Source organism: Erythranthe guttata, chromosome 10, assembly GCF_056151865.1.
Source record: "Erythranthe guttata isolate IM_541 chromosome 10, IM_541, whole genome shotgun sequence".
NCBI classification, from domain to species: Eukaryota; Viridiplantae; Streptophyta; class Magnoliopsida; order Lamiales; family Phrymaceae; genus Erythranthe; species Erythranthe guttata.
The window spans coordinates 12,099,437-12,120,484 of NC_142542.1; the positions used below are offsets into that span (position 1 = coordinate 12,099,437).

The 21,048-nt window shown below is 30.3% G+C and overlaps 1 protein-coding gene and 1 long non-coding RNA gene across 2 annotated transcripts; one reads left to right on the forward strand and one right to left on the reverse strand.

Moving 5' to 3' along the window:
* Positions 1 to 16,994: 16,994 nt before the first annotated feature.
* On the reverse strand, positions 16,995 to 18,021 carry LOC148767532 (uncharacterized). The gene is made up of 2 exons (XR_016033911.1): positions 17,620 to 18,021; positions 16,995 to 17,332 (listed from the first exon to the last, which is right to left on the reverse strand). It is a non-coding gene; the product is annotated as an uncharacterized LOC148767532 (long non-coding RNA).
* A 1,273-nt stretch (positions 18,022 to 19,294) lies between these two features.
* Positions 19,295 to 20,233, forward strand: LOC105949773 (uncharacterized). Its single transcript, XM_088824655.1, has one exon. The coding sequence runs from the start codon at positions 19,295 to 19,297 to the stop codon at positions 20,231 to 20,233; it is 939 nt and encodes a 312-aa protein (XP_088680781.1).
* Positions 20,234 to 21,048: the final 815 nt, after the last annotated feature.

The following is a 21,048-nucleotide window of genomic DNA, read 5'->3' on the forward strand; positions in this document are numbered from 1 at the left end:
GACCCACCCGATTTTTATCACCGGGTGTAGGGTCAAAAAAGTCAAGAGTTACAAATATTCTTTTGTTTGTTTATTTTCTTTTTCCGCTTTTTTAATAAATAAACCTTTTTTTCAATAAAATATCATCTCAATTTAGTCCTAATGAGTAATTAAAACAAAAAATAAGTACTATGGTACAATGTTTACTCAAAGAAGTATATTTTTTCTTTATTATAAGTAACAAAAATAAACAGAAAAATAAATGTTTATTCTAAAAAGGTTGTATCATGGCAAAAAAATAGTTTTTGTTTGAAGAAAAATATAAATGAAAAGGAAAAAAGAAGATGAATAAATCAATTCAGTCTTCCGCCATATCACAATTCCAGTTTTTATTAAAAAAAAATGTCCACGTGTTTGATTCTGAGTGAAGATCAAGACAGTGAAAGTTGCCAACTTATGAGCTAGCTTCTTACAAAACCTCTTGACAAGAAAAAAACAGGAAGAAAGAAAAGTGAGAAAGTGAGAATTCCAAATATATCCAACTCCAGCCCACCACCTTGTCGAGAATTCCAAATGTATTCTTGTTTCTTAGATTTTTATAGTAATTTAACTTTCGCGATTCACTTTGGTATAATTTTCTGAAATTGGAGGAAAAAAAATTCATATCAAATTTTCATCTTAAATTTCGTTGATAACAATTTTTTTTTCAGGGGTTCTGCCCCCGAACCCACCATATGTTTAGCCCCCCCCCACACGAATATTTCCGGCCTCGTCACTGACCGGCCATGATGTGATGATAACACATTTTTATCTCTCTTTAATCCGCTCTGAAGTTTTCCCTCTCCATTAATTCATGGAAAATTAGTGGATTAAAATCTGAGAAATAAAAAATTCATTTTGCATTCACCTGCAGTATAAATTAAACTATATATCTTATATATAAAAGTATGATTTTGAAAAATTAAAATCATATTGAAATTAGAAATTCTTACCTATATTTCTAACTTATTACTTTAGGTCGGTAAGATTTATAATATGATATCCAAATTTTAATTTTGGGGTTTTTATGTATAAGTTTCTGCCCAACAATCTTTATTATTCTAAGTTCATGGGTTATAACTCTTTCATTTGTTTAATATATATTATAAGTAAATGAAAAATTAATATATATGACAAAATTACCTCCAACCCTTTACACTCAATTCTTAATTGTAACCCCAATTTAATCAATTTTGACCACAAAAATCAAATTTTGACTTTTTTATTAAACTTTTTTTTTTCTGAAATTCTTTTTTTGCCGCCGGTCAACGGCGTTAACTTTTTATTTTTTTATTTTTCCCTAAAATTTTTATCCGCTTTTTTTTGGCTTAATCCCACTTTGCACCGATCAACTATACTATTTTGGCATATTGCACCCTCGAAATAAATTAATAGTTTTTTGTACCTCGAAGCACAATATATCATGCATAATGCACCCCCACATGAGTTGTTAAAGCTGATAAAGGTAATTTAATATTTTTAGTGGTATTTAAAAATTATATTTTTTATCACAAAAAAGTTATTTTACGAAAAAAAGAGTCCTTCAGCTATTTCATTCCCAAGTTGTTTGAAAATCACATGTTCTTCCAAATATTTCCACCAATTACAATAAAAGATCTATCAATAGAATAATTTAGTGATAAAAATTTATTTGATTTTATTTTGTAAGAAAATATATATTTTTTTCCAATTATCCTGTGTGATTTTAATTTTTTCGCACTTTGTGCGCTCGAAATTAGGTTGGAGGTCGAAGACAATAATAATTTAATTTGTTATTTTGCACCCTGGAAAACAAACCCAATAAAAATTGAATTATCCTTTATTATTCAATTAAGGGTGTATTGTGGATGATCTATTGTGTTTTAAGAGTGCAAAGTGCTATTATTGTTTTTCAAGGGTGCAAAGTGGGATTAAGCCATTTTTTACGCCCGCCGCTAAACGTTGACTGTAATTGCATGCAATGTCAGTAATTATATGGTCGCTAACAGTAATTGTACTGTCGATGACAGTACTATTACTGTTAGCGAGATTATTATTATTTTTTTGGCTTTTTTTTTGTTTTATTTGTTGACAAGTCAACGCAATTATATTACGTCTTTGACGGTAAAATTGATGTAAACGCAATAATATTGTGTCAACCACATCAATATTAATTTTTGTCTTTGTTTTTTTGTTTTGTTTGAATTGGTGACCGATTAACGTAATAATATTACTATCTACTATTGTAATATTACTGTAAACAAAATAATATTATTGTTGTTGATGGTAATATTACTGTTGTTACACTAACATTATTGTTGTTACAGTAATATTACTATGGATGACAGTAATATTAGTAATATTACTGTCAACCACATCAATATTAATTCTTTTGGCTTTTTATTATGTTTGGCTTTGTTGAACGGTGAACATATTTATTATTCTGTTACGCAATAATATTGATTTTTGTTTATGTTAATATTACTGTGTTTAACAGCAATATGGTGAAATTTGGTGTCAAATTGAGATTAAGTTAAATTTAATTAAAGGATGAAATTGGAGCATATTAAAATGTGAGTTGGTATTTTAGTTTATTACACACCTCTGGACAGTATGTGGTATGGACTCCTTTATGAACAAGTATCCCATGATGAGCTTATTTGTAATGTGTCAAATTTTCTAAATTTAACAATTTCTAAGAGAAATAGCGCGGTGAGTTAATCTTTGGGTTACACAATTAATGACTCCATAGAACAAAGTTGAGAAGAATAATAATCATTTATGTAGAGCGGCTGTTTGGCTAAGGGTCCGTTTGGCTAAATTATTTTAAATAACTGATAAACTCTTAAGTCTGATAACATGTTTTAAGAGCTGATAAGCTGTTACATCTTATGTTTAGAATTACTTTTGAAGTGCTTGGATAATGATCTTATTTGTTATATATTAATTATAAATAAATAAAATGGTGGGATAAAGGTACTTATTAAAAAAACCTTATTTTCTCCCAGTAGCTTATTTTGAAAAAAAAATTAAGATTTGTTTTTTAAATTACGAAACACTCTAGAAGAGCTTATAAACTCTTAAACATATTATAAGATTCTTTTAACATCTTATGAGTTTAGCCAAAACCCTTTTAGTTTATATTAAACTTCTTATAAGCTCCTATATCTGATAGGATGTTTTAGGAGATGCTAAGCTGTTCTAACTTATTTTAAAAATTATTTTTTAAGGTTTTTGGATATGTAGCTTATAAATTACTTTTAGATTTTGTAGATTGTTCAAGTGTTTGGAAATATAAAGTCTTTTTATCATCATAATGACAAAAAAATAAATGACACCATTATAATTGTCACACTTGTTATGAATTCTTAAAGGTGTGGACGACCACCATTACTCACCATCATCAAGCACCATCACTCCCACCATTATCACACCATAATACCTCTTGATGATCCCATTATGGTCTTGTAACTCATGACCTTTGAGATGTCTTTCTAGTGCTATATATATATAGCACTATGTAATAATGTATTTGTACATTCGAAGATATGGAATAATATCTTTCTCCTCCCTACATTGCTCTCTTCTTCTTGTATAGAATTTCTTGGTTTCTCAACACGTTATCAGCACGATTGTTTTATTTCATTTTCGAGAAAATATGATCCAAAGAAGATAATTACTTCTCAACCATAGAAGATGAAAAGGAAGTTGATTTCAAATAATTTATTGTTGTTTTAAATTGATTAAATATTGACCATCTTAATTTTGTTTTTTGTGCGATTCACGAGTTCGTACTTTAAGCCCAATTTTGGATATGATAGTGGCCGAATTTCAGAAAATTCAAAATACAAACTTGTAGATTTTTCTGTTGGCTGTTCGGAACATTTAGAATCATAAAAATCGAATTTCGATCGAAATATTTCAAAACCGAGTCATAAAACTGAAACCTTAATATTTGAGTAATATATTGTACTCGAACTTACGATTCAGTTTGTGGATTTGAGTTAATTGTAGTACAGTTATTTCATGACAAGTACTATATAATAATTTATATGAAGCCCCCAGGCTCAAACAGAGTACATAATTTTAAGCAATAAAACTCAAATCTTGAGATTATATATATATATATATATATATATATATATATATATATATATATATATATATATATATATATATATATATATATATATATATATACTCGAAAAGACTATTCCTTTGTGATACAATGATATCAAAAATATCATGAAGCTTGAAGTTATCTATGATTGTTCAAGAATACGAGATCCATTACATTTCTTGAAGACACAAAATATTTTATATTGTTAATATGTTGTCTTGAAAAGGCAAACCAAATATTTCATATTGAAACGATGTCTAAAAGACACGAGCAAAGTATCTTTCTATCTTAAAGATAGAAGTAAAAGAATTGGTGGCATATATATCTTGAACACATAAGTGAAAGGAACATATGATATAGTTACTTTTCATGAATATATTCAAGATAAAACATTCTCTAATTTATGGATATATATTATGATCATGAAGTGGTAATATAAAAACTCAAGTTGTACTCATAATAGCAAAATAAATTAGCATATCGTACTATAATACTAGTTGTGAGCTAATACAAAATTCATTCAATTGTTGTTATTCTTTGAAAGTGAAAGCAACAATATTAAAAAAATTCAAAGAGATATGTTGACATGAATAACTATCATGGTGCTCGAGCTTGTTCACTATAAATTTTATCTCATCTTTAGAAGTGGAAGAGAGATGAGAAATATGAAAAATGATTGGTCATATATACATTTTACGGTAAAGTATGTTGATAAGCTTTATCAAGCACCAATAGAAAAGTAAAAGAAATTGCATGATTTTGGAGTCACGATATTGATCAATTCAATTAAAGTTGCAATTTTCATTCCAAATCTATATCTATGGAGGTATGTATATGATTTTTTTTATAATTGGTGAAGATGAGATGAGATAAAATTTCAAACCAAACGAAAAAAGGGGGATCTGGTTTTCTTGTTAAAATTTCAAACCCTCTGCATATTCTGATTTTTCAAATTTTACAGTTTACTCCTTCAATAATTTCAAAAATTTCATTTGTCCCCAAATTTGAAAATTTTACGATTCAGTCCGAATGTTTTTCAGAATATGCAGCTCGTTCATTTCATCATCTGCGATTATGAATTTATTCTACCATTTCCAGTTTTCATTAAAGTTTTTAAAATTGCACTATTGTCCCTGAAGTTTTCCAATTTTTATAGTTTGTTCCCTAAATTTTCAAAATTTACAGTTTGGTTGCTGAATTTTCAAAATTTTGAAATTTGATCGTTGCTGTACTGAACCTGTTTGATTCTCAAACGTAGTTACTTTCATCTAGATAACAGCTATATCACATGGTTTATTTATTATTTATGCTATGCAATATTTTGCACCCTTAATAATGGGAGATAATTCTCTGGCATACATTGTCAATTGCTATTTTAATGAGACAATTTTCCCGCCGTTAAGGGGGAGATAAGAAGCCGGTTCTTGTATAACAACATGAATTATATGAAATGGTCTTTGTCTCAATTAGATTTGTGCATAGAAATATTTAAGCACAAAAGAAAAAATAATTCATTTGCAACAATTTTAATGTGTAAAATGCTAGATGCATTTATCGACAAAATGACAACTTGAAGTTATTACATATGTTGCAAATGAGTGACATCTCGTCGGCACTCCTTTTTGCAGGTCTTCTAGGGACTTTTTGGGCTATTTTTGTCCTTTATAACCCATATCATTTCCATTTATCTATTATTTGCCAAAAGGGCTCTCACATCGTCTCTTTCTTATGGGTGTCTACAGATGATTACGGCCGAATTTAAAAAAAAAAATCACAATTTTCAATATTATGTAGAAAAAACGGGAAAAATAGATTTGTATAATAGTGAAAAAATACAAAAAAAAAAAGAAAAAAGAGAGAGGGAAATGTGTTCTACGTAAAAAATAACAACAAAAATGCTAGATGCAAAAATGAAATATTAAATGCAAAATAAAAAGTGATAAACGCAGTTTAAATATCACTTGGTGCATATTTCATTTTTTTTTTTGTGAAGAACATTTTCGCAATGAAATTTATAAAAAATGCGAAGTAAATGAATAGTTGGGCTTGTCATCTAATTATATGTTATAACAAGTTTTTCACAAGCTATATCTTAAGGCCGCAATTTATTAGTTGTATACATATCAAAATATATGTTGGGATGTTCTGTACTTACATAAAATGAAAATCTGATCTCCACATTTATTTTATCATGTAAAAAATATTGTTTTCATAATTTGAAGTACATGGACAATTATCTTATAAACAAAATATCAAGAACAATTAAGAATACGAAAAGTTATAAATACGAATTTAAGTTAATACCGTGTATTTATTGTACTTTAGTTAGCATAACAAGTTTCAGATACTTTTTAGGGTCAAACTAATATTTCCCGTGCGTTGCTCGGATAAATATTTTAAAAAAAGTTACAGGGAGTAAATGATAACAAAAAAATAATATAAACAAAATTGATAAAAGTCATATTTATAATAAATATAATAGAATAACCAAAATGTAAAAATTACATTATTTTCAAAATAACCGAAACCAAACCGTGGTCATGTCTAATTGTGATCAATCTCTCGTTACTGGTATGATTATGTATTTATTTGTTTGAGGTAAAAAAAAATACAATGAAATAAAAAAGCTAAAAAGTTGTTACCAAGAAATTAATTCATCGTTCCTCTCTTTATTTTCGGTTACAAAGGCTTGTTACCTCTTCACTACCGAATAAAACGAAGATGCAAGGTAAAGCATTGACACAATGAATTGTATTAATTGCATGGTGAAAACAATAGAAATATATAGCCTCCAATCTCTTCTCTTTCCCCATGGTCAATACATTATTTCAGAAAATCTCAATTCTGCAATCATTTTAAAACAAAGTATCAATCATTAATTTATACTTTAGAGTTATATAGTCTTCGAGGGGAAAAAGGACACATGCACGTAGACACGTACGTTTTTTTCTCCACAGATTGCAATGAACACCAGATGGATAAAAATCGAATACACCTGGAAAAAAATATCGATGTAAGCATGTTAGTTCTGAGAAGAAGAAAAAAGTAAACGGTGAGAAGAATAATTAAGAAGAATATGATGAATGACGCAGAACGGAAGCACGGTAAAGAATTAATTTCTACGAATTAATCCTATAGAACACGATAACATTCGGAATCCACCGAAAACTCTGGAATCCACCAGAAAAATAGAGAAAACCCTAATTAAATTAAGAAAATACTAAAAATTACCAAAACCGGCAAAAACGAGTTAGAGTCTTATTCTAGTAGATCTCGTAATTTTGGGAACAACCCAATTTACGGAATCCTAATCCGAATTTTCTATGATTTGATATTAATTTTCTAAAACTTGCCTAAAATAGCAAAAACAAACTTTTAGGGGTCCGACGTTGGATTGCTGAAATTGGACGTGATTCATGAGCAAAAGCTCATGAGTTTTGTTCCTTGCGCCGTTTCACTTGAGATAGAGTTTGTTTCGTACTCAACTACGATTTGAGTTCGTCGAAAACCATTATTTTTCCATAATTTCTTTCGATATTTCCAACAATGCCCATTAATAACTCTTCACCGAATTAAATAGTTATTTTGCAACACGAATTCAATTTGACGTTCCTTATCAATGAACATGGTTAAAATAAATTGACAACATAATTTATAAACAGGGAGTCCATATATCAATTAGGCTCCTTATTTTTTTCTTAAAAAAAAAAAAAATTATCGTGATTAAAGTATCAACAAAACTAGGAAGTTTTCTTGAGACATTTATAGAGAACGTGGGAAGGTAGGTTTTTATATGTGCCTTACATATTGCGGGCTCCTTCGACCCTACACCCGGTGATAAACACCGGGTGGGTCTTCTGCTGCCACGTGTCCCTTTATTTATTTTTCTAAAACCCCTAAAGGTGAACCCTAACGGGAAATATATTATAAAATACAAAAAAGAGACACGTGGCAGCAGAAGACCCACCCGGTATTTATTACCGGGTGTAGGGCCGAACAAATCCATATTACGTTAGTATTTACCAAACAAATCCACTATGTAATAACATTCCAATGTCATCATTTTCCACCCCACGTGATGATTAAAATTTCACAAACTACAGAAAACAAACAAACTTAATAATAACCTTGTCTTGGTGTCATAGGTCTAGGAAAGAACATGGGAGAAAACAAATAACATTTTCTGTAACAAAAAACAACGCATATGGTTGCAAAATAATTCGGTAGTTTAGAGAAGAAGCCTTACAAAAATATGCAGTGAGCAAAGGATTCAGAGATCATCACATTGGATCTATCTGCTTGTCAAACTTGCGTTTTCACTTTACTCCGTCCTTCGAATCCTTCCATCTGAATTAAGGAGACAAAGAAGGGGATAATTAAGTTCTTATAGACTAAAAATGATTGTTCGGTACTACATTATTACGTATACGAAAAGAAAGAAACAAAACTTTCAAAGTTAACAGATGAAAATAATAGTATTGTTCTTGATGACATGTGTAGGGTAGTTTATGGGAGTTGGGATTAAAAAATGGTGAGCAGATAAGAAGAGAAGTTGCAATATCATAATCAATGGTTAAGAAAAAATAATGAAGTTGATCGTGCTTAGTGGTGGGGAAAATAAAAAAGGAAGAAGAAAATAATTAGAAAATAAAAAGCGTGGAATGAAAAAAAAAAAGAATGTATGCTATTAAATAGGAAACAAAAACTAACGTGTCTTTCAAAGCGAACAAAGAAGAAGAATAAATACGATTCATTTATGATTTACGGAAAATAACCCTAGGTTTACTAATATTTAACAAAAATGGAATTGAAATTTTGGTGCAAAACCTTTCTTTTATATATAAAGATATTATCGCCTCACATGCTTGCACATATTGACATACAAACACAAATATCCATATTGGTGGATGTAGATTAAAGGTAGATCTTTGAGTGAATGTTTGTCAAACAAAAAAAATAAAAAAATAAAAAAAATAAAAAAATAAAAAAAAAATTAATAATAATAATAATAATAATAATAATAATAATAATAATAATAATAATAATAATAATAATAATAATAATAATAATAATAATAATAATAATAATAATAATTATTATTATTATTATTATTATTATAATAATAATAATTATAATAATTAATAATAATAATAATAATAATAATAATAATAATAATAATAATAATTATTATTATTATTATTATTATTATTATTATTATTATTATTATTATTATTATTATTATTATTATTATTATTATTATTATTATTATTATTATTATTATTATTATTATTATTATTATTATTATTATTATTATTATTATTATTATTATTATTATTATTATTATTATTATTATTATTATTATTATTATTATTATTTCATTTTTTACATTCTATTTCCCAGCATTTTTTATTAGTTTCATAACTAAATTAGATTTACAAATCGGCTAGCAAAACTTAACTTTTCTTGAGTCTATTTGGTAACTTGAATTTCACAACTAATTATCGTAATATTGCATAATATGTAGGGGTGGAAATTGGAATGGAGTTTCCGAATTCCGCCAATTCCGATCCGAAAATATCCGAATTCGGAACCCATTTTTTCATTCCGATTTCCGATATTCCGATTTCCGAATTTTCCGATTATTTTTTGAACGGAATTGGAATTACATGTAAAATTATTGGAAATTCCGATTTCCGATCTGATTTTAATTCCGAAATATATAATATATGATATATGCTTATATGGTTTAGATTCTCTCTCTCTCTCTCTCTCTCTCTCTCTCTCTCTCTCTCTCTCTCTCTCTATATATATATATATATATATATATATATATATATATATATATATATATATATATATATATATATATACTGTATTCTGAATTATTTTTCTATTCATGTTTTGCAAGAACTATGTTTGCTTTGATAAACTGATTATGTTATTTTTACATGTGTTTACATTTCATCTTATTGACCTTTGTTTTGGAATCTTGCATTCTGCCGGAAAATCACGAAAATGTTAGGAAAAAAATATTAAAATTACCATTATTTCCTATTTTGGAACAAAAATTAAGAATTAATGCAATTTCCGAAAGTCCCGAAATTCCGCCGATTCCGATGTATTCCGAAATTGGAATGGATTTTGAAATTCCGATTTTTTTGGAACGGAAATTGGAATCTATTTTAACTTCCGAAATAAATTGGAAAATTTCCGAATAAGGTATTTCCGATCCATTCCGTCCGATTTCCACCCCTAATAATATATATATTTTTAATACAATTTATAAATTAGATCAACTCCATTTGCAAAACATAATATTAACATGGATCATAAAATATTAATTTGTTGCTCATTTTATTATTTTGATACTCGTTTACTCCAACCGCAATCCAACCGCAAGCATTAAAGGAATTATCAAATTTTAAATATAAGAGCAACTCCAACCGGGTTATCAAATAGAGTATTCAAACATTTAACCCCCCCCCCCCCCCCCCCCCCCCATTTACATAATCAAAATTAGAAATCTTTAACTCCAATGGAGATATCAAATGAGGTTTCTATTTTGATAATTCACCTTTTGAGTTGTAAAAATACTTACTGTAAATTGAGTTATCAAAAATGTAATCTACTAAGCATCCAATTAAAAGTTGATAATTAATTTAATAATCATGGTTGGAGTAGATGAATTTTAAATCAATATTAAAATAATTCTCAAATATCAAATGACTATTTAATAACTCAATTTTAATATTTAGCATTGGAATTGCTCTAAGTATAAATATATTTAAGATTGACATGCCAATTCATGATATGTTTTTTGGGTAGTTAATATTTTGATACCTCTTTTTCAAAGATGCATTTTTGCATCCCGAAAGTTGAATATCAAATTAGCTACCTATTTAATTCCTCCATTGAAAATGAAAATTTAAGTTTTTGGAGCATCAAAATAGAAGTTAAACCATTTAATTCCTCCATCGGAATTGCTCTTATTATCTATTTATTTTCTCTTTAATGCAACCCATCGCACGGGGAAAATTAAATTGCCAGTATATATATATATATTATATTGACAGAACACGCCTCATTAAAATAAAAAGTGCAAATTTGGTATTTAATTTGTTGGAAACAAATTTGAACGCCTTGAAACCTTTGCAATCAGCATGAATCAACAAGTGAGCATCGGAATACCGGTCCCATACGGCTACCCAACGGCACCGCGTCCCCCTAACTCCGCCACTCGTGCCGCCGCACCGCCACCACCTGTGTTCTCCCTGCATGGCGGCGGCGGCAGCGGAGCCTCTCACTCGACATCTTCTCATCAACCATTATCTTGTCGAGTGAAGTGGGCGGTCGGTGCCTCTGTATTAATTGTAATTATCTTTATTTTGATAATGTTCGTTATGTTCTTCATTTTCGAAATTAACGGATATCCGAGTTTCAAAGTGGAAGGGGTAACGGTTACTGTCGACGACAACTCTAATAACGAATCCGAGTATGCGGCAGCGCAATGGAATATGGGCTTGTCTTTCTCTCCGGCCGGAAAGTATCGTAAATTAAACTACGATGATCATTTGGACGTTTTCCTTCGGCTTACGTCGGACGACAATAAGTGGTCGAGAACAAATATTGTGACATCATCTGCAGAAAACATGGCGACGAATTATTTTAATGCAACTACAAACACATTATTGCATCGTTCGCTGCTCAAAGGCTTACCTTTGGAATTCCAGGTGTCGATAAAGGTCGACTTCACGGGGGACAAGACATTAGAGGCTAATTGCGATAATATGTTCGTTGGATTTTCGTCGACGAGCACAACCGAAGGGATTATGGAGGGAGGACCAAGATTATGTCCCGCGTAATTTGTTCCTTACAAGAAGTCTACCTAATCTGTGTTTTAATCTTTTGGTTGCTGATATATATATATATATATATATATATATATATATATATATATATATATATATATATATATATATATATATATATATATATATAGGTATATGCAGCAAATTTTACAGACCAACAACAATAAGTTAGAAATATAGGTAGAATTTCTAATGTCAATATGATTTTAATTTTCGAAAATCATACTTTTATATATAAGATATTCTAGTAATTCACACGGGATCAATTTAAAAAAAAAAAAAAAAACATTTTGAATGTAATAAAACGAACGAAAACTTTGAACAGTTGATGTGTGATACAATATAAACCAAAAAACAAAAAAAAAAAAAAAGAAGAAAAAAAAACAATTTTCGTTTTATTTAATTGAAGTACAAATAAAATAAAATAAATGATAAAGAAAATAAATTAAGAAAATTGTTGTATAAAAAATAAGATTAATTACTTGCTAAAATGCATCTACATTTATATAAAACGTATTTATTTTATTTTGCTGAAATAAACTCTTCATTTTTATTTTCCTTCATCTTGTCAAACTATTTTAATCAGTTTTCCTTACTCTCCATAACACCCTAAAACCTAATATATATTTGTTCCGTTTTTATATGATATGGTCTCATTATTTCAATATAGAATGAGAAGGAAAGAAGATAATTTAAATTTAAGGGTATATTCCATTTTTCAAATTAAATTAAAATAAAATTCAAAATATGAAGGTATGTAATTTCACACGATATATAGTTTCCTTTCTTTCTTTTTTTTCTCTTTGGCATAAAGTTCCATGAATATATTGATTTAACATATAAAAAATTGACTTTTCCCATTTACAAGACTACAGAAGAGACAACTTCTATGAAAAATAAACTATAAATAGCCCTTCAAAAGTCTAATTAATTGCATTCATAATTCGTAAGCTAAGCTTCATAATTTTCTGCATCCATCTTCCGTATTAGCTTCTCTCTTGTAATGGCTGATCAGGTGATTTATTTCCCTATGTTATATTTCACTTCTCTCTCTCTCTCTCTCTCTCTCTCTCTCTCTCTCTCTGTGGCATGTTAATATTATATATATATACAGCCAGCACAGCAAAAGGTGGTGATGAAGGTGTTGGAGATGAAAGATGAGAAAACAAAAAAGAAAGCAATTGAAGCAGCTGCTGACATTACAGGTATGTTTTATAAACTTTAAATACATTATCTCAATTATCATAAATCATAATCCAACAACTATTTTAATTTATTTATATATATTTAATTACAAAAAAAAAAAAAACAGGTGTTCTCTCAATCGAGTCAGATTTGGATGCTCAAACGCTGGTAGTGATTGGAGAAATGGATTCGGTTGCTCTGCTTAAGAAATTGAAGAGCAAAGTTGGCAAGATTGAAGTTTTATCAATTGGCCCTGCTGCATGATATATTGGATGATAATAAATTATTAATGATTTACTGTTTTTCTTTTTTACTTTTCTAAGTTATTTATTCTCGGATTTTTCTAATTTATTAATGAATATTTTGATTTACTTATTATATTCTGTTTGAAGCCATGCATTGATTCGATTTCTTGTTTTTCTGTACATTAGCTGTTAGTTTAAGTGTACGCAAATATCTTTTTAGATGTTAAAGAATGACGCACGGTATTCATAACATGTTGTATAAAATACAATTGCAAAATTATCATTAATATAGATTATCTATCAATTTGCTTTAACTAATCGATTTATAAGCTGAAAATCACAATTATATTAAAAACAAGAACACCAATTCACAAAATTCAAAAAACGAACTGCACTAATCTTGGAAAACGCCTCCGACAGTGCCATATCATCATCCCTGGCTTCAATGTTTCTGCCAAATATGCCCCTATTGACGCCCCTTACGAAAAATAATCAAAGCCAAAAAGCCCCCTAACAGCTTTTCGTGAAATGCAGCGCGGATTGTGGGAGTAGGAGTGTGTGTTTTGACTTGAGAAGTTAAAAATACCCTTGATACGAAATATTATTTTAATATATTATTTAATTATTAATAGTTAGTATTTTATTATTAATTAATTAGATTAGTATATTTATAATATATATAAGGTCGTGTGTTTAGGTTTAGGATATATATTAAGTATTTAATTAGTATAGGTAATTATGTTTCCTAGTTAGATTAGGATTCTAGGGTTTTATTCTCTTTAAATAGTCGTATTGTGCTAGGGTTTTGATAATGAAGAGAAAAATATTAAAGAATAGATCTTACGTTTCGTAGGAAATATTTATGATACTCGAGAGATCGCATCAATTGGTATCAGAGCGAAGTTGCGATTAACACCAACGCTTCATTAGCAAGGCAGCGATTATATCAAAGCTACGCTGGAGCAAAGTTGAGATTACATCAACACTTTGCGAAATTATGCCGTCCGAGAGAAAACGTTTAGAGCGATTGGAGAAATCCGTGGAGAAGATACGGATTGGTGTCCAAAAGTTGCTCGAACAAAGCCAAGGACGACGCCATTATAAGAGTCGAAGCGACCGCCACCGCCGGCCAACAACGCCACTGCCGCGGCCGCCGAGCCTATTGTCGGAGGAAGAGGAAGAGGACGAAGATGACTTTTTTGAAGATCCGCCGCCGCCACCAATGCCAAGACTACCGCAAGAGGCTGAGGAAGATGACGACGATGAATTTTTTGAAGAGGCTCAAATTTTCGTTAATGCTGCGAAAGAAGAATCACCGGATTCGGTAGAAGTAATTTGGGACGAAGATGAAAATTTATCTAAGGGAAGAAACCGAAGAATTCCAATTGATAGTTGAGGAATGTTGTGACGCGGAAAAGAAGGACCGTGTACATGATGAAGCTGCATCGAATCAAAATATCAAATTAGAAATTTTCTATGGTGATGATATTGCTGTGAAGAAATTAGACCAGTGCGGAGATCAAAATATTAGGTCGGATTTTATGGTCAAAGATCTGACCTTTGATATGGCGAACCATGGAAATTCAATTAAATTAATTCATTATTCTATTAAGAAAAATCACAAGTTCTTGGTTCATAACTTCGTGGCTGTAAATTTTGTGGAGCACCATTTAAATGCCAGTCAACCCAATAGGAAAAGGAGTTTGGATTGGAATACGAAGACACCATTCACGTACCAGGAGTTAAGGTGTTCAAGTATACAGGCATTCAAACATAGGTGGAAACGCAAAGGAGAGGGACCAAATTGACTCGAACCTTGAGGACAAGGTTCATTTCAAGAGGGGTGGTTTGATACGAAATATTATTTTAATATATTATTTAATTATTAATAGTTAGTATTTTATTATTAATTAATTAGATTAGTATATTTATAATATATATAAGGTCGTGTGTTTAGGTTTAGGATATATATTAAGTATTTAATTAGTATAGGTAATTATGTTTCCTAGTTAGATTAGGATTCTAGGGTTTTATTCTCTTTAAATAGTCGTATTGTGCTAGGGTTTTGATAATGAAGAGAAAAATATTAAAGAATAGATCTTACGTTTCGTAGGAAATATTTATGATACTCGAGAGATCGCTCAATGTCGTGTGTTTAGGTTTAGGATATATATTAAGTATTTAATTAGTATAGGTAATTATGTTTCCTAGTTAGATTAGGATTCTAGGGTTTTATTCTCTTTAAATAGTCGTATTGTGCTAGGGTTTTGATAATGAAGAGAAAAATATTAAAGAATAGATCTTACGTTTCGTAGGAAATATTTATGATACTCGAGAGATCGCATCAACCCTCTGAAATTCTTTTACAAACTAACATAAACCCAATCGGATTTAACTATAAATAATCAAAAAATTTGGATGAAATTGCAATTTAAAAACCCTACTATACTTACTTTATATATTTTTTTTTTCTGAATCATTGTTTCATGAATCGTTCTCTCATGAAATGGAAAATTCAACTACAGTAATTTGGATGTTTTCGTTAGCTCTACGTCGAACGACAATAAGTGATCGAGAACAATTGTGACACAATCTGCAGAAAACATGGCTGGGACGAATTATTTGCATGCAAATGCGAACACATTATTGCATTGTTCCCTCAAAGGTTAGAAAAATTATGTTTGTCTGATTTTCGTCGTCGTCGTAGAGCACAACCAATGGGATTATGGAGTGAGGACCAAGATCTTATTAATTCTCACCAGATTTATTAGATATTTTTCTTATTTTATAATTTCTTTTTTTCTAAGTTCTTGAATGTATATATATATATATATATATATATATATATATATATAAGTATATATATAATAAATTAATTAATATAATGCACATTATTTTCTTTCTTTTTCTTTCTTTTTTTCTTAAATACTTGTTCTATTATTTGGCCAGCAAATTTAACTAAGAGACGTGCTATTTCCAACCTCAAAATATCTTATTTCACCACCAAAATAAATATATTTCTCTGTTTACCCCTTTTTTCTTCTTTCACCTATATTCTTACAAATTTATAAATTGTCCATCACTAAACTAATTAAAATATTTATAAAAAAAACCCCACCATTTTCACTAGAATCTTTACAGCAAAATTTCACCATCTCCACCTTCCGTGAATAATACTTTCGTCAGAGAAAAACATTTCCAAATCTCAAAAAGAGAAGGAATTCACGTTCTTGAAAAAACAAGTTAACTAAGAGTGTTTTTATGGAAGGTCTTGAAACTTCCTCCATAATTGGCCAACTTGGCTTACTATAATTTCGTTTCCTAAAAAGAATTACATAATAGGGGGTAATTTGCTATAGGTCCTCCTATAAGAGTTTTTATATGTATAAATCCAATTACTAATTCCCTATTTTTATTATATTTATTATTTTTATAGCGTCTAAACTACCCCTAATAAAATACGGAAAATAAAAATATCCCTACCAAATAAAATTCCCTAAAACTCTCTACCAAATCAAATTCCCCACCCCAAAATCTCTCTCTCTCTCTCTCCCAATTTTAATTAAGAAAACAACGTCATTTGTGAAAAAAAAATTCTGCAAAAATTCAAACTCTCAAACTTCATCAAATACAAACGTCAAATGCAAACAGCAGACACCAATTAAAAAATTATAATATGTATTATTTAACTGCAGACAACATACTACACTCGACTAAATGCAAACAACAAAGTGCAAAGTCAAATATGTATCATCTAAGTAAACACACTAGGCCAAAATGGTCGACTGGCGACGAAATTTTGTATTTGGCGACGATTTTTTACTATTTGCGACGAATTATTTTCGTCGCCAAATCCGCCACAAAACGTCGCCAAACGTCCCGTCGCAAGGTCGCCACAAAACGTCGCCAAACATCATCTAAATTCACACAAAAACAAGTAAAAGTTAATTTTTTTTTAAAATACATAGTACGCAAATGCAAAACACAACAACAAAATCATGCCAAAAAATAGAATTCACAATTTGCAAAAAATCTATTATTACGGATTGCTATTTGCAGTTTTCAATTTTATGTTTCAAATTTAGTTTGTCAATTTAAATTCTTTTTGGTGTTTGGTGAAGCAAAAAATCAATTAAAAATGCATCAAAAAATATAAATTCACTATAAATAAATTTAGAGAGACAGGGAGAAGCAAATAACTAACCTTTTGTAACCAAGGAGGTGTTTGTTGTCGACCAAGAGATAATCTCATAATGTAAAGCTGCCTTCTTTTTTTTTTCTTCTATCTATTCATATTCCCTCATATAAATCATTTGGATTCTTGTCTATGTATTTCTTCAACAAAAAACACAAAAACAGAATTCGAAAGAAAGGAAAAAAAAGGTTTGAAAAAAAAGAGAGGTAACGCACGTGAGAGAGACCAGGAGAAAGAGAAATGTGAGATTATAAATAAATAAAGACGTGAGATTGGAGATAATGAGAGAGTAATATGTGGGATTTTTTCCCTAATTAATTAAGGGTGTTTATGTCTATATACTAACAATTTTATTTAACTTATATTATTATTTTGAGTCAAGGGACCTACACCTATATTTATCTAACAAATTGGATCCCCACCTATATAAGTTTGAAATAAGGGGTGTTTAGCCTATTTCCCCAATATTCAGGTCCTCTAGTATGAAAGATTAAATATGTTGTAGTAAATATTTCATTGCAAAAAAAAAAAAAAAATTAAATATAGCTAGAAATAACTTATAACATATGAGGATTAACCGAATATAAGGAAGAGTGGTGAATTATAAAGTTGAGGGGTATTTATGACATTTTATATGTCTTTGGTGGTGAATTAAGATACTTTGGTGGTGGAAATAACATCACTCTTTAACTGATGGGAATATAAAAATTTGAAAATATACCGGCTTCAAGTCTTTGAAAACACCAAGATTGAAGGATTATCACAAGTTTGCTTCTTCTATACAAAAAAAAAAGATCGGTTCTTCAGGAGAGGGGCTTAAAAAGATCTCGGGAGGAGATCGATCTGCCGACTGAAGGGATTCAGCGTTGAAGGGAGTTCAACCGAGCGGAGAGGAGGCTGGCATAATCGGAGTCACTAGTTTTGAGTATTGCACAAGAACGGCGTCAAGATAAAGATGGAGTCATTAGTTTATTGTTTATGTTCTAATATTGTGCTTGTAAAACTAATGTAGTGAATATTCGTTTTTGCAGATCCTCGTGCATGCAGGGCGGGCCCAAGCCCATGACGGGCAAGGCCACCGCCTTGGGCCTCCGAAAAATTTAAATTTTTAGGGCCTCCAAATTTGGAAAAATCCAATATATAGTTTTGTTTACGTATAATTTTTAAAAAAGTATGTAGCTCTACTGGAAAAGAATGTTTTATGGACTTTGTTTGTCACGAGTTCAAATTCTGGTTGACCTTGACTATTTTTACAGTTTTTTTTCCTTGTTCTGGCCCAACTAAAAAGAACCCTTTCTTGTTCTGGCCCAACTAAAAGCAGTTTTTGTTCTTTTTGACTATTTAAAAGAGTCCAACTAAAACATTGATAAAGTCTTATTTAAAAAAAAAATCACAAAAGGAAATCAAAAAAATAATACAGAGCAACAACACATACGCACGCACACCAACTCACTGACTCGGAAGAAAGAAACAAGGGTTTCAACCCCCAAAAAAAAATAAAAAATAGAGGCAGATTGAAGAATACAACAGAGAGATCGAGAGACAACAATAAAAAATAGGTTTGTGCCTCCACTCTCATAATATTTCTTTTATCAATTTGTTGTCCACTTATTGATAATCAATGAGTTTGTACTTTGAGTTTAATAATTAGGGTCTTGTATCTTTTTATATTTTTTGTAGTGCTATGGGTCCTAGAAAATTTGAGTGCGGGGATACGAAGAGAAAGAAAAAACAAAGAATAGAAGAGTGTACAAACTCGCAAAAGGATGACATTTTTTATTTTTTTCCGCATATAAACCGAGTTCAAGATGAAGTTGTAGTTGAAGATGAAGTTGTGGTTGAAGATGAAGTTAATTTGGAAGAAGTACACGAGAATGAGGTTGAGAATGAAGAAGGAATTCATGTTGTTGTCGATAATGAACAAAAGATCCAAACAGATAATATCGAAATTGGAGACGCTAGTGGGCTAACATTCGAAGAAGCAAAAGAAGATACGAAACAGTTGAACATAGACGACCAGGTAAATTGGATTAAGCTAGATCGGAAAATGAAGGACTTGATAGTAGAAAGAGGTCCAATACGAGCTGTGGATATCAACTTTGAGTACCCTCTTGATGATCAAATGAGACATTTCTCTTCTGTGCATTATACGCAACAACTAACAAATGGAGAAAAACAAGAGAGGAAATGGTTAGTCTACTCAAAACTTGGAGATAAGATATTTTGTTTTTGTTGTAAATTGTTCAAGCAAGACGGAGTTAAAGTGCAATTGGCCACGGAAGATTTTAATGCTTGCAAAAATATTTCAGGTAGGCTAAAGGGTCATGAATCCAGTAACGATCATATTATTTGCATGAGTCAGTGGATTGAAACCGAGACGAGAATGCGTAAAAGAGAAACAATTGATAAATCTTTGCAAGAAAAGATGAATAGAGAGAAGGATTATTGGCGACAAGTCCTATTAAGGATAACTGCTCTTGTTAGAACTCTTTCACATCAAAACTTGACATTACGTGGTAGTAATGAGACACTTTTCGAAGATGGCAATGGAAACTTTTTGAAATTCATTGAGATGATGGCAATATTTGATCCTATAATGCAGGAGCATGTCAGACGAATCTAAATGAGTGAGATTCACACTCATTATCTTGGTCCCAAAATTCGAAATGAATTGATCCAATTATTGGCAAGCGAGGTCAAGTGCACGATAGTGGAGAAAATAAAAAAAACAAAGTATTTCTCAGTTATACTTGATTGTACTCCAGATTCTAGTCATGAAGAAAAAATGACTCTTGTGATTCGATGTGTAGATGTTACGGTAAGTCCAGTGAAAGTGGAAGAGTACTTCTTGGGCTTTCTCAAAGTAGATGATACCACATGACTTGGACTTTTCAGCGTACTTGAAGAGGCGTTAAAAAATCTTTAACTTGATATTAAAGGAAGACATAAAGGTGTGCAAAAAAGATTATTGGATCAAAATCCAAGAGCATTCTATGTACCATGTGGCTGCCACAGTCTCAATCATGCACTCAGTGATATGGCTGGTTGTTGTTCACAAGGTAAATTTTGTTTTGGCATTATTCAGCGTATATTGTTTGTTTTCAGCTTCAACAAAACGATGGAACATCTTAAAAGATAATGTGAGTGGCCTAACACTTAAGCCATTGTCACAAACACAATGGGAAAGTCGCCTTGAAAGCGTAAAACCATTACTTCTTCAAACCGAAGAAATAAGGAATGCTTTATTGGATTTGGCTAATAGCAATGAAGATGGGGCAGCAACCAGTGAGGCTCTTGGTTTCGTAACAAACGAGCTTGAGAATTTTGAGTTCTTATTAACTTTGGTTATTTGGTATGACTTATTATCATTTGTGAATATTGTTAGCAAGACTCTTCAAAATGAAGAAATGCATATGAATGTTGCTTTGGAACAGTTTA

Coding starts and splice junctions, on each gene's coding strand:
- LOC105949773 (XM_088824655.1), top strand. CDS start 19,295: ATGGGTCCTAGAAAATTTGAGTGCGGGGATACGAAGAGAAAGAAAAAA.